Source organism: Malania oleifera, chromosome 2 (assembly GCF_029873635.1).
Source record: "Malania oleifera isolate guangnan ecotype guangnan chromosome 2, ASM2987363v1, whole genome shotgun sequence".
NCBI classification, from domain to species: Eukaryota; Viridiplantae; Streptophyta; class Magnoliopsida; order Santalales; family Ximeniaceae; genus Malania; species Malania oleifera.
The window spans coordinates 6850218-6864675 of record NC_080418.1 but is presented as its reverse complement, the minus strand read 5'-3'; the positions used below and the strand labels follow the sequence as shown (position 1 = coordinate 6864675).

The 14458-nt window shown below is 34.2% G+C and overlaps 1 protein-coding gene across 1 annotated transcript; it reads right to left on the bottom strand.

Moving 5' to 3' along the window:
• Nucleotides 1-452: 452 nt before the first annotated feature.
• Nucleotides 453-1475, bottom strand: LOC131147580 (cysteine-rich repeat secretory protein 38-like). Its single transcript, XM_058097071.1, has one exon. It carries the CDS (start codon nt 1411-1413, stop codon nt 673-675), a length of 741 nt encoding a protein of 246 aa, XP_057953054.1. The 5' UTR covers nt 1414-1475; the 3' UTR covers nt 453-672.
• Between the last annotated feature and the right edge of the window lie 12983 nt (nt 1476-14458).

Sequence of the window (14458 nt, the reverse complement as noted above, 5' to 3'; positions counted from 1 at the left end):
CTCCGGGAAACTTATATATACATGGTATATGTTGTAACTCTGTAATGTTGGTGTCTTTTGAGACAAGATAGTGAAAATTACATTGCGAATTGTTCCCGTGGATGCAGGCATTGCCGAACCACGTAATTCTTTGTGTCATTGTTATTACTTTCATTATAATTTGCGTGATTATGTTCTCTATATATTTCACTGTTGGTTGTTGCGTTGTATGATCATTTTATTCCGTTGTGCATTCAATTTTTACAACACTTTATGAGTTCTCCAAAATTCAAGAATCCCTTACTTTCTTGCGACACAAAGGGAGTCTCCGGGGTATAAAAAGAAAAACAAATATCACTCTAGTGACCATGGCGATCGAATTATAGTTGGTTCATCTTATGGAATACTCATCTATTAAAAATATTAATAGAAATTTTAAGAAAAGTAATATAATCCTTCATAAAGGATAAAGTAGCTAGCTCAATATGTTTTATGATTAGTTATAGAAAAAATGGAGTATGTAGTATATATATTTCTACATACTCCATTATACAAAGTAACTAAGAGAAAAAGACCTCACAACACTACAAATCACAACGCATGCAATATGCACCTCCACACATAACAGAGATCACAAAAAACCAACAATCTTATTTATCCACCTATTGCATGTGTGCTAATATTCCTTAAACTTCATTTATTTTTTATGAAGGAATAAATCTCATATCTTATGTTGCAGCTCGCGTAAACAGTCCTCCCTCCTTGCTTGTTTGCGCTCTTCTTCGGAAGATCACGTATTGCATCATCCAAACACTTGGCACAATTCGCAGCTGTAAGGTCCCTTGTGCACTGAACGTACCCATACATCGTTAGATATTCACAGAGCTTCTCTTCTCCGGCGTAATACAGCTTTTCGGATTCAACAGCCAGCCGAGAAAGCTCCCTTAGAAAATGAAGAGTCGTGTTGACAAACGAAGTTGAATTGGTGAGGGTGAATATGTTCCACATGAAGAACATGTTCTTCTCGTCAATCTTCTCGAAGAACGATTCGTCGGAGTACTTCAAAAGACAGTAATCATACCATATGATCGCGCTTCGGTTGTACCCGCAGCATTTGTGGAGCTCGGCCCTTGCGTCGGCGATGCAGTTTTTGCAGTCGGTGGAGTTGGTGTCACCACGGCAGAGGGCGAGGCCGAAGGCTTGGTTGTCTTTGATGCCTGCTGAGCTGTTGGCGAAGCCTGTTGGAGGGGCATTGTAGGCGAGAGTGTCTAGGACCTTATTCAAGTTGGTGCCATAGGTGTCATTTGGGGTGAAGGACTTCCCAGACTTTGAGCAGATGTGGTAGAGAGGGTCATCTCCAAGGATGGTTTGGACTTGGAGGAAGAGAGCAAAGGAGAGGAGATAGAAAAAAAGGGTATAGGTTGAGGAAGACATATATGGATATGAGAAATTAGACGTTTCGAGCTTGGAAGAAGAGAATCCTGCTGAATACTGATGGGTTTGGCATAGGGCTTTATGCCAGCTTTTATATATATACTAGAGGCCTTAGCATTAGCATGATTAGGGCCGAAAGTTGAGGGTAGTGTTTCTCTATTTTGATAATCTTTTTTTGTTTGATCTGGTCTCTTTTTTGTGTTGTTGTTTAGTCTTAATTTTTTTATTTCTGAACTTTTTGGTAGAACTATATATTCTTGATATTTATTAATGATAATGTTTCCCTTAGCCCATTACAAAATGTGGGAAATACAATTATCTTATGTTGGAGAGACCTTTAATTTGGGTTTATATTAGATTTGAGTAAGATACGATATAAAATTATATTAAAATTTATCTAGATTCAAATCTAAGGTCGGAAATCCATATTTCCAAACGCAACATTAGTATAAGAAAGTGAAAATATATCTCTTAGAGGACATCCTAGCTAATTGATTATAAGAATTTTATATTGCAAGTTTTAGGATTTGAATTTTAAGAGGGGTGAAAAGAGATATATATAGAATCGGAAATGAGTTATTTCTTGTCAATTAATTAGACCTGATGAGCCTTTAACGGATATTAATATATATAGAATTAGAATATCAATTCACACAAAATCTCGATACATGCGGGGATATTGATTCTGATAGCTAGAGTTTGAAGCTTGAATGTTGAAAGTTTTGAATTCGTTAAACCTTAAGAGAAGATGAAAAGAATTACAAAATAAGGGATGAGTTACAATAAGTCGTATAGACCAAATGAACCTCCAATGAAAAAAGAATAATACTATTCAAAGAATATGTAGAAGAGAATCATGGTGCATGTATCCATTCATATGTTGATATGTTGATTTGTCGTAGGAGATTTTCAAGGTATTGCACATATGGCTAAGAAAATATAATAATGAAAAAGTTAGCAATGAAAAATTGCTAGCAAAGATTTTGTTTGTGTATGCGTGTAATTAGGGAGGGCTATAGTAAGGTTTGAGCCTAATTATTAAACTACAATTAAGTTGGAATTAAGGATTAAACATATCAATTTTTTCTAACAAAAATGTTTGGGAATATGAATTGGAGAAATGGGAAAATGATTTCAACCTAAGTGCACGAAGATTATACTTCAAGAGAAAATCGTTTCGCAAGTGAGTGTACAAAATGTCTGAAAAATGAAAAATTTAGAAATATTTTTAATTAATTATCTGTTTATTGTGATTAGGGGCGTATTTTAGTAGAGTCAAGTTGATACAGTAAAATACTAGAACTAAACTCATTTTAAAAATGTTAAACTCGAAATTTAACTTGATCTCGTTCGATTTCAAAATTGCTAAACTTAAACTTGACTTACTTGTCTCTACAAGTGCTTAAAACTTGAGCTCAAGTTGATTATAAATAAATATTAAATACATACATAAATATATATCATATATGTATAATATTAAATATATTTATGAAATATATATTACATGACTTAATATAATATAAAAATAATAAATTAAAGCTCTCGATTAGGCTTGAAAGTTGACTTAAGTATTATTACTAAGCTTGAACTTGATTTATTAAAATACTTAGGTAACTCAAACTCAACTCAAGTTCAAGTAGAATCGAGTTGAGTTGGCGAACAATTCGAGTTTAAGTAACCCATGAGTAAACTTGATTCACTTACACTTCTAATCGTGACAAATATTTTTAATTTTAGATTTTTTGGACAATTACAAATATGTCACAATCTAATTTTCCAACATACATACCAAAGTTGAAAGATAATAAAATGATATTTTCGGACTCATATACAAATATACTGAAAATATGAAAAAAAAAAAAAAAATGTGCATTTTTTGTAATTTTTAAAAAATTGGAAAACATAAAATAAAGCTATTTTTAGTTTTTTTGCCATGCAAATATTTATAAAAAAAGTTGAAAAAAAATGATATTTTATAATTATTTGAAAAATTAAGAATATGAAAAATAAATTTTTTTTTTCACAATTGAACTAGTTAATAGCTTCTTTACATTTTATCATTCCACTGTCAAAATTTTAATTAGGTCCATTAATTTTATTAAATAATTAATTAGGCTTAGACATCAAATTATAAACTAGCTATGTCTGGAGACTTGGTGCTTGCAATGGAATATGACATCTTCAACCATTCGAAGGACTTAGCCAAAGGTCCAAATTAGCGGCCACTACCAATCTAAACTTAGGGTGCTAGAGATAGTGATTGTGTGCATTAATGGTGGAGGTAGATATAGGGCATGACTTTTTTTTTAGCATGTTTCAATATAAACTTCTTGTATTGAATATTTCAATTTTTAATTTCAAAAAGTCGTAGAAAAGGGTTTGGAATAGGAATGCATCTCCAAGAGAGGATGAACCATTCTCAATTCTATATGTACTTCATGTCTAACTCTCAATTGATTAAAAAACAAACAAATGAAATAAAAAAAACGAGTCGTAAGGGAAATGGCATGCTTAAAAACTTATATATTCCAATAAGAATGCTTATTGAATATATAATCTGCAGTCTTAGGAAAATATATAACTAATTAAAAATCTCATAGATTAGAATAAAAAGGTTTTTTATATGAATTAAAATTTTTTGCTAAAAAAATGTGAGATCTTGACGTTCAACAAGTGGAAAATGTCATTTATATAGTGTGATTGTGATACGAACTTCATCAAACACAAAGTGACACTATTACTAACGAGTAACTTCTTGTATAAAATTCTTTTGAAGAGCAGTCGAGTTGTTAATCAAGATAAAAAAGTGCGTGGGAGTGTACAGAAAATATTGTTGGGATATGAATTCCGCCCAAGATCAAATAACACACACAAATAACACACAAGATTTATGTGGTTGAGCCAATTTAGCCTATGTCCACAGGGAGAGGAGTAACTTCACTATATATATATGGGTATATAGTGAAGGAGGATAAGGATTACAATACACTCAACTCACTCACCTTAATATACAATCACAGTGCATTCACACTTGTTGTGTCTTCCCTCACTCTCACTTAAATTTTTTCGAGTGTATATCAATCTTACAACAGAGGAGATGTACTCCTTTTATAGGAGACAGGGAGGAGGTAATTGCAGCAAATACAAAAGTCACCATATCTTTCTTCCTTGGAGTGTGTGCCCACTCACAACCAAATCTGACTACTAACAAGTCTTTGTCTCCCCTTGATTTATTATTTATTTAAGTGGCTACAACAACCTGCTGCCATATTTGACCACCATGTGCAGCCTCACTCTCCGTTTTATTATATGAGACAAGCCTGAAAAATCTCCCCCACCCGACTCATGCAGAGAGTTCCACCAAACTTGTCGTGGTTTTACAAGCTTCGAGTTTTGACTTGGACATTGTCTTAGTCAACATATCCCATGCATTGTCATCAATATGGATCTTCTCTATACTTAACTGCTTTGACTCCAACGCTTCACGAATCCAATGATATCGAACATCAATATGCTTCGTCTTTGAATGAAAACTTGGATTCTTCCTGAGATGAATAGTGCTTTGACTATCATAGTAGAGAGCATACTTCTCTTGCTTGAGGCCAAGTTCCTTTAAGAACTTTTTCATCCATAGAAGCTTTTTGCTTGCTTCATTCATGGTGATGTACTCTACCTTAGTAGTGGACAATGCAACACTTCTTTGTACCTTTGATTGCCATGACACTACTCCCCCTGAAAATGTCATCAGGTATTCCGAAGTGGACTTTCTGAAATCAATGTCACCAACCATATCTGCATCTATGTAACCTTCCAACATAGGCTTTTCATGACCAAAACATAAACATAAATGAGAAGTACCTTTGAGATACTTGAGAATCCACTTGACAGCTTCCCAATGTTCTTTGTCAAGATTAGAAAGGAATCGACTAACGACTCCAACTGCATGAGTGATATCAGGTTTGTGCATACCATGGTGTATATCAAGCTACCCAAGGCTGAAGAGTAAGGAACTATCTTCATTTCTTCTTTGTCATTTTCACTTGTAGTATATTGCTTGGAAGTAAGTTTGAAATGTCCTGCAAGTGGGCAGCTAATTGGTTTTTCTTTGCTCACGTTAAATATTTCTAGCACCTTCTCGATATACTTTTCTTACGATAACCACAACTTTTTATTTTTCTTATCTCGAAAGACCTTCATTCCTAGAATTTGTTTTGCTAGACCCAAATCCTTCATTGCAGAGGATATGCTCAATTCTTTCTTCAAATTTCCTATCTTCTTAGTATCACAACCAACAATAGGCATATTGTTAATTAGGTATAATCCTAAGAGGGGGGCTGAATTGGGTATTTTTAAAATTTTTAATATTTTTTACCACTTAATCCCTATTTTTGTAATTAACAAATTAATTTTAGGAGTTCAAAACTGATTTAAATTATTATATCAATGAATTCTTTTTACCCAATTAATTGTCAAGTGTGTGTGGGGTTATTCAACATACACATGCAAGATAGATATTGAAATGCATTGCAGAAAATAAAAAGAGTAAAGGAAGAGAGAAAGCAAACACAATTTTTACGAGTTTCAGTCAACCTGGTCTACGTCCTCTTTTTGAGCAACCTACTCAAGGATTCCACTAAATCCCTGCTTTTTTAATCGGGATGGAGCTTCCCTTACATCCGCTGCTTATAAGAGGCACGACTTCCTCCTCACCTGGTTCACAACCCTAACCGTGATTACAATATAGAATTTAAATTTGCAAAACAACTCAAGATTTGCTTTTAACAAAGCTAGTGAGTACAATTGAAACCTATCACATATCCATATGATGAAACTTGAAGCTCAGTATGTATGTAACGATATAATCATTATATGAATGATATGCTTCAGACAATTTCTCTTTTAACAAATCTCTCAAAATAATGATATAAGTAAATGCTTCGGAGAAATTAGGATTCTAGTTCAACTTCTTTAATGTACAAATATCAAATGTGATATTATCAAAAGATTTGTCTTGAATATTATAAAGATCAAGATTAATAAGTTTTCTTCCAAAATATTCAACCACAATGTGATCTTTGCAATATGCAAATATATATGATTTCCAAAGATCCAAAAACTTAATACAATATTTTTCATAAAATATCCCTTAGAAATAAATATAGTTATAAGCTCTAATCAAGTGGATTTGTAATATCGAAAATATCAAGTCTTTAAACGAATACTCACTTGAATCAAAAATATTTAACCAATGACTAAAACTTTTCTCAAGTAGTGATCTTGTCAAAATAATTTAACATATGCACACTCAAGATCAACCTCTCAACAAATATTCAATAATAGATTTTGAGATGAAAAGCTCTTTGAAAATAAATATCAACAAGCAAATCAGTTTAGATGAAAAAACTCTATGAGAATAAATATTAACGAGCAGATCGATTTACCAAACCTCAATACCAAAATGAAAGCACAACGATTGCTAGATTGCCTTTTGAAGATCAAGATAGCTTTAACTCAGATTTGATGTATAAACTTTGAAATCCCAAGCAAAAACTTTCAACAGTGTGTTCAACGTTCTCCCAAGTTGTGCTAAACGTACAATCTCCTCAATTGTATGCCAAAGGTTCGTTCTATTCTTTCTTCATTAGGGCACTAGGGTTTAGATATTGATTATATAGGTAACCTTGCCCTTAGAATGAATCTTAACCATTGGATTAAAAAATAACTCGCATGTTCTCTCATTAAAAATTAAATTTTTAACTTTCCCGCAGGTTCAAATGACTGAGGGTTAAGGCTCCGACGACTAAAGTTCTTTAGAGCTTCGAAAAATTAACCTAGACACAAGGTCTGACGACTGAGGTTAGGGTTTAGTCTTCTGAAGTGTCTGTCGCGACGTCCCGGGAGCGCGTGTGCCCTGGGCGGTGGAATAAAAATCAATTTTAAATTTTCAAGGGAAAACATGGAATGTTGGAGTCGCCACTAACCTTTTAGTGTGGTTAGAACATATGATTACTACCCCGTTAGGAGTAGAATGGGTCTATGTTACCAGAGTTAGGCTCGGGAGTTTGGTTACGCGAGGGGAAGGTACAAGCACCCCCTACGCGCCCGTTCTTACGAACGGTACCTAATTAATTTGAAATTATTCCTAAGTTAATCTAACAAGTCTTTAAATTACTCCTTTTTATGAATTTATAAATACACATAAAAAATAAATATATATATATATATAATATATATATATATATATATATATATATATATATATATATATACCTATATATTCCCTCAGAGCTTAGGGTACATGATGCCCGAAGGCTCATACCCCCGCAATAAAATCATAGGGATAAAAAATCAAAAATATTTTAATAAAATACATTCCCATATTTTGAGAATAGTATAAAAATTTTTTAGTAGGAAAGTACTATTATGGGAAGTTTTAATATATGATCATAGGATAATTAGCAACTACTAAAATATTCCAAATGTTAAAATAGGTAATAAAATACCATATATATTAAGATGCTACAAGAAGTAATACCCTATATATTAAAACACTTAAAATATCCCAATAAGTTTTATATATATATATATGCTAATACACTAAAAATACTATAATAAATAGTCTCCTATATATTGAAATACTAAAAGTCACCGCCAATCAATTATTCATGCTAATATACAAAAGTTACCATAATAAGGTAGGTCCTCTATTAAAAATGCTAGAAGATATCAATATGTTGTAGACAGGAGGACCCCATTTTACCCAGACCCAAGAGGGATGGAATTTATTATTATTATTATTATTACTAATTATTTTATTATTATTATTATTATTATTATTATAGATTATTTTCACTTCTAGTATTTTTCATTAGTATTATTATTATTTTAGAGGATTTTTATTATCTTATCTTATTATTTCTTATTTTTCTTATTATTATTTAGTATTATTAGTATTTATATTTTTATTTATTTTATTGCTATTATTATATTATTTTACTTTTTATTACTTTTATTTTTTTCTATTTCTTTCTTTATATTGTGTATTATTATTATTATTATTATTTATTTATTTATCTTTGTTATTACTATCATTATTATTATTTTAATAAATATCATTATTTTCACCTTATTATTATTATTATTATTATTACCATATTAATAATTATTCTCATAAATATTATTTCCAAAAGAAAAAAAAATACCATAAACTAAAAAGGAAAGGGGAGATTTAGGGTTTCTAATTTTTGCTCATAAATAAGCTTTTCTTCCCTTCAAAGAGGACAGTCGGGGCTGCGCACACCAAAAAAAATAAAATAAAATAAAAAAATTCTGGCTCTCTTTCATACACCCGGCGCTGCACCGCCATAGCCACAGCCGGAGACATAAAAAAAATCCCTGCATAGCAGCTTCTGCTCCCCCTCACGGCAGCCATTCCTCTCCCATCTCCTTCAACTCTCCCACAGCCACCATCCTCTCCTTCCCCCGCTCTCTCCCTCAGTCCTCCACTCCGAACCAGCTCCACCCGAGACAACCAGTCGGCCACACCTCCGGCAACCACCACCGCACCCAGCCATCTTCTCCGGCCACCTCTGCAACACCAGCCACTCCTGCTCCCGGCGTATCCCATTAAATCACAGAGCCCCGGCCACAATTGGCAGCAGCCCACACCAACGCTCGGTACTCCCCACCACAGCAAACCCGGCCAGGAGTAGTAGCACCACAGTGACCAGCAGGACCAGCCGCGAGCTCCGACACCAGCACTGCCGCCGGAGCAACCGCCCAGCCGCCCCGTCACTCACTCTCGTCATCGTCGCCGTCGCTGCCGCTTATACTCCGACGACCTTACCTCCAGCAGCGCCCTCTTGGCGAGAATTCTAAGCTATTGCCGGTAAGTGATTTTGTATTATTTAGCATGTATTTTTAATCGATGTTGTATTATTTAACAATTTATATTGTTTAGTGTTATTTTTACATTTTGTTTTATATGTTAGTATTTATGTTTTTAAAGGGTAGGTTTATCATGTTAATACGGTTTAATTTTTAGTTTATTTGCGTTATTTAAATTCGTTCACGGTTTTGGTTATGATTGTTTATTATTTAAATCATTTCATATTTTATGTGTAGGTTTATTTAGGATTTCGGTAGTTTTCACGTTTTTAGAAGGTTGATAATTTTATGTTTAAGTATTGTTTTAGGGTTTGAGTTATTTGCTTATTATTATTAGTCTTATTATTGCACATTAATTTTCGTCCACATCATTGCATATCAATTTCTAGTGTTTTCATATTATTGAACACTCCTTGATAAAATTAAATTTATTTCCATATTTGTTTTTAGGGTTCCCCTCTTGTGACATATTGATTTCTCTAGAGTTTGTATATATTTCCTATTAGATTCATAACTTGAATTGTTTCCATAATTAATTTCTTTCCCTTACATGTTTATAAAAGTACATAATTTCTAGGGTTTAATTTGTTTCCACATTGTCATTGTATATTAATGGTAAGACTTCGATTGTTTCCATAACTATTATAACATACATCCTATATTTATTCTAGGGATTAATTGTCTCCATAATGGCTATTGTATATATCGTTATTTATCTTGGGAATTAATTGTTTCCCTATGTGCATATATTGAGGTTTTGATTACTTATAGGTGAGTATCATTATATTTATAGAATGTTAATATCTTACTATATGCTTGTGTATTATTATTATTATTATTACGTGTAGTATGTCATTATTAGTATTACTGTTATTAGTATTATTATTATTGTTATTATTGTTATCGTTATTGTTATAAGTTTAGTATTATATTATCATTCTTATTTTTGTGTGTATATTATTACTATCTATTAGGTGGGTTTATTATTAGGATATGTCATTAGGTATTATAGCAATTTATTATTATATCCCTATTATTATTACACATATTAGGGTAATTTGATTTCTTAGTTTATTATCTTATTAATATATATTAAAACCTCCCACACTAGTATTTTCCTATAAAAATTTTATATATAATTTCAAAATGTTGGGAGTGTATTTTCTTAATTTTTTTCCTATGATTTTATTGCGGGGGGTATGAGCCTTCGGGCTTCACGTACCTTAAGCTCTGAGGGAATATATGTGTATATTTATTTATTTATTTATTTATTTTACCTATGTATTTATAAACTTATAAAAAGGAGTAATTTAAAAACTTATTAAATTAACTTAGGGATAATTTCAAATTAATTAGGTACCGTTCGTAAGAACAGGCGCGTAGGGGGTGCTCGTACCTTCCCCTCGGGTAACCGAACTCCCGACCCCAACTCTGGTAATGTAGACCGATTCTACCCCTAATGGGGTAGTAATCATGTGTTCTAACCGCACTAAAGTTTAGTGGCGACTCCTATACCATGTTTTTCCTGAAAATATTAAAATGATTTTTATTTCGCCGCCCGGGGCACACGCGCTCCAAGGACGTCGCGACAGTTTGGCGACTCCGCTGGGGACTTAGAGAGTCGAGCCATTAATTAATTGAAAATTATCCCAAGTTTAAATTTAATAAATCTTTTAATTACTCCTTATTTTGTAAATATAGTAATTCATAAATAACCTTGATTAATTGTAAATATTTTACTTCCATAATTTGTAAATAACCAAAATTAATTAAAAATATTTTGTTTCCTAATTTTGTGAATATTAATTATAGATATTTTATTTCCAAATATTCTGAATGAAGCATATTAATTGTAAGATATTTTGAAAAAGTAAATTAATTATAGATATTTTGTATACTAATCGTAAATATTTTGTTTCCTTATTTTTGTTTCCAAATTTTTTGTGAATAAACATATTAATTGCATATATTGTGTTTCCTTATCTTTTGAATATATATATTAATTGTAAATATCTTATTTCTATATTGTTTATAGCATGTGAATAAATGTGGGGATAGTGGGATTAGGTTAAAAATTAAATTCACACACTCTCACGCTCTATACCCGAGCTTTACCTGCTAAGATTAGATAGGGGTGTAATAGCGTTTGTCCCTTCGTAGCTTAAGCTTGATGGGACCCGCGAACCACCCCGCTCAATGCGAGTTTTGTCCGGACCCCTATGGGGGAGGATGAAATTTCAAATTGGGGACCTTTTTGTCAATAGGGATTAGAGCCTACCCACACGTACTTGTCCATAGTTTGTCCTTAACTAGGATAGAGCCATGAAGAACCTTGTATATACATACCTACCCTGGGTTGGGACAGGAGCCACATCCTTCTCCATGTATAGTATATATATATATATGTTGTACTTTGTATTATATCATACATTTTGCGTCCAGTTTTACATACTACTTAGTCAGTATTCAGAAAAAGCCCAATAATGAGACAAAGGCCCATCCTTTCAAAAGTGAAGCACTTGGCCAAACTATTTTAAAATATAGGTTGGCCCAACCCTTTTCAAATAACTCGGGCCCAATTTTTTGAGAAATAACAAGTATAGGCCCAACATTTTCCTAAGAAAAAACTCGGCCCAGACCTGATTTTCAAAAAAAAAAAAAAAAGGGGTTAAACCCAAATTTAAAAAATGGGCTTAGGTCCTATTACCTAAAAATCCGGCCCAACCCTTTTCAAATAACTTGGGCCCAATTCTTTAAAAAGAAACCCAGGCCCGACCTTTTCCTAAGTAAAAACTCGGCCCAAGCCTGATTTTCAAAAAGGTTAAAACCTAGATTTCAAAAGTGGGCTTCGGCCCTATTGTTTAAAAATATGGGCCAACATTTTTCTAAGCGATCCAAGCCCAAGCCCTTTTAAAACTAGGGTCTGATCCCATCATGAAATATACTGAAGCCCATATTTTAATATACTTGAGGCCCAAGTGCACACTAAAGTCCACAAGCCCATATTAAACAAATCCAGTGGGTTGACTAACCTGGGTCAACCCCAACCTCAGATCATAATTTGACCCTTCATAGAATCTGAGGTACATGGACCGTCATCAAGGAAAAGAATGATTGAGGGAAGAATGGAATTGAAATTGTGACCCATCAATGATTGTCTTGATCTTAAAATCTCTCATTAGTAGGACTTTTCCTAAAATACTGACAAAGTAGTTAGTTAGGTTACATTGCATCCATGCATTCATGCATAATTTCACACATAATCATGCACGCTAGGTCACATGCATGTTCATATCTCTATTTGTATGTGTAATTGCACTAGTTACATCCATGCACAAACATACATTGCATCCATGCATTCATACCTATGCATTCACGATTCTAAAAAAGGGAAGGTTTTGGTTTGCAGTGCCTAGCCACAGAATTCATCTGAGCAAGTAACATTGAGACTGTCACGCATCAATACAATACCAGGAGAAGGGCAAAAGAAATGAGTGAACAATTGGAAGGTAGAGTCCTGGGCATAGAACAAGGACAGGAAGAATTGATTGAAAAAATGAGTAAAATTATGGAATTGTTGATGAACAAAGGAAAAGCGGTACAAAATGATTCTGAAACAGATATAGACCCTACTCATCCTCCAGGGTTCACCCTAATCATGGACAAACATCAGCTCACCGCCGGGTGTCATAGGGGATCCAATGCCCAAATATGCCTCCATTTATCCCAACTGTGCTGCACAGGGGTTTCCAGTGGCGGGGGACTTCCCCTTAGCAACTCCTGATATGGGATAAATAGACTGAGTCTGAGCGTCGTTGTGACGTATTGGAAGGAGCGCTTGAAAGCAATTGAAGGGTATAATACATTTGATTCCGTTGACCCTAATGAACTTTGCCTAGTACCAAAGGTCACTCTGCCGCAAAAATTCAAGGGCCCGGAGTTTTGAAAAATTCCGACTGGAACCCACTGCCTCTGACCCACCTTGCGCTTGTATTGCCAAAAAATGGGCTGCACATAACTGATGATGAAAGGTTTTGATGATGCCAATTGCTGGCAAGATAAGTGTTGACGGGAGCAGCTATCAATGGTACACACTTCAGCAGGATCGAGCATCGAATTCGTACTTGGAAAGATCCGGCCAACATTCCCTTCCATTAGCCAGTAGCCGGGCCACGTGATGAAATTGCACCTGAAATCAGCATGGACCTTACAAGCAATGCAAATGAAACCCAAATGAAAACCTAAAGAAACAGTCAAGAAGATGCAATATATATGGGAGGGACCATATCCATCCAAGTGGAGCCTCCAGTGGAAGATAGGGAGGTTTATCCATCTCCCTATTCGTTATACATTGAAGATCCCTACTCGGACATCTTCCCTCGGGCAACCCCACATGACTTTTATGGATATTGTTGCACTGTAGAGAGAATTGAATCGGCCATCAAAGTCAGGAAGAACCAAAAGTGGTGATGCCGAAACTGACCCAAGTAAAGAGGAAAAACGAACGAGAAGCACAGAATATTCCAGGGCATCATTACCAAGAGGTAAAACCCGGTGGGACAAATAAAGAATTTTTTTGCCTACAACCCCATAGTCCATCAGATAGCCCGTATTCAGGTGCGCCAAAACCCCACGCAATGTTCCGTTTTCGGACCTAAACCCTATTTCAAAGGCAGCTGAATGTTCAGGACAACGGAAGGGAGCTCCCCCTAATGGAAAAGAAAGGAAAAGAAGTTCAACCATCCCCGATGACTATTCAGAATTTTGTTCCGCAATTAGTGAAATTAAAAATGGTTTGCGCCCAATACATGATTTTTGCTAAACAATCCCCCTTTTCCCCAAGGTGGTACGACCCACAATGCCTTCGATGCCGAGTATCATTCCTGGGGCCAATAGGTTCCATTTTCAATCGAGAAATGTGAGCCAATTTTCAAGCATAAAGTACACTTAAGAGATTTGGGTCTATTGCAATGACGTGGAAGAAGCCTGTTTGTGCAAACATTGAAGGAGATGTTTCGAAGAAATTCAGAACCAGTCAGAGAAGTAACAACAGTTTGAACCAGATATATTCCGCATATAGTCTGAATAAACGGGTTTACTTTTTGAGACCATGGGGAAACAGAGAAATACAAGTTGGCAAAGCTTTTTTTGATTGTTT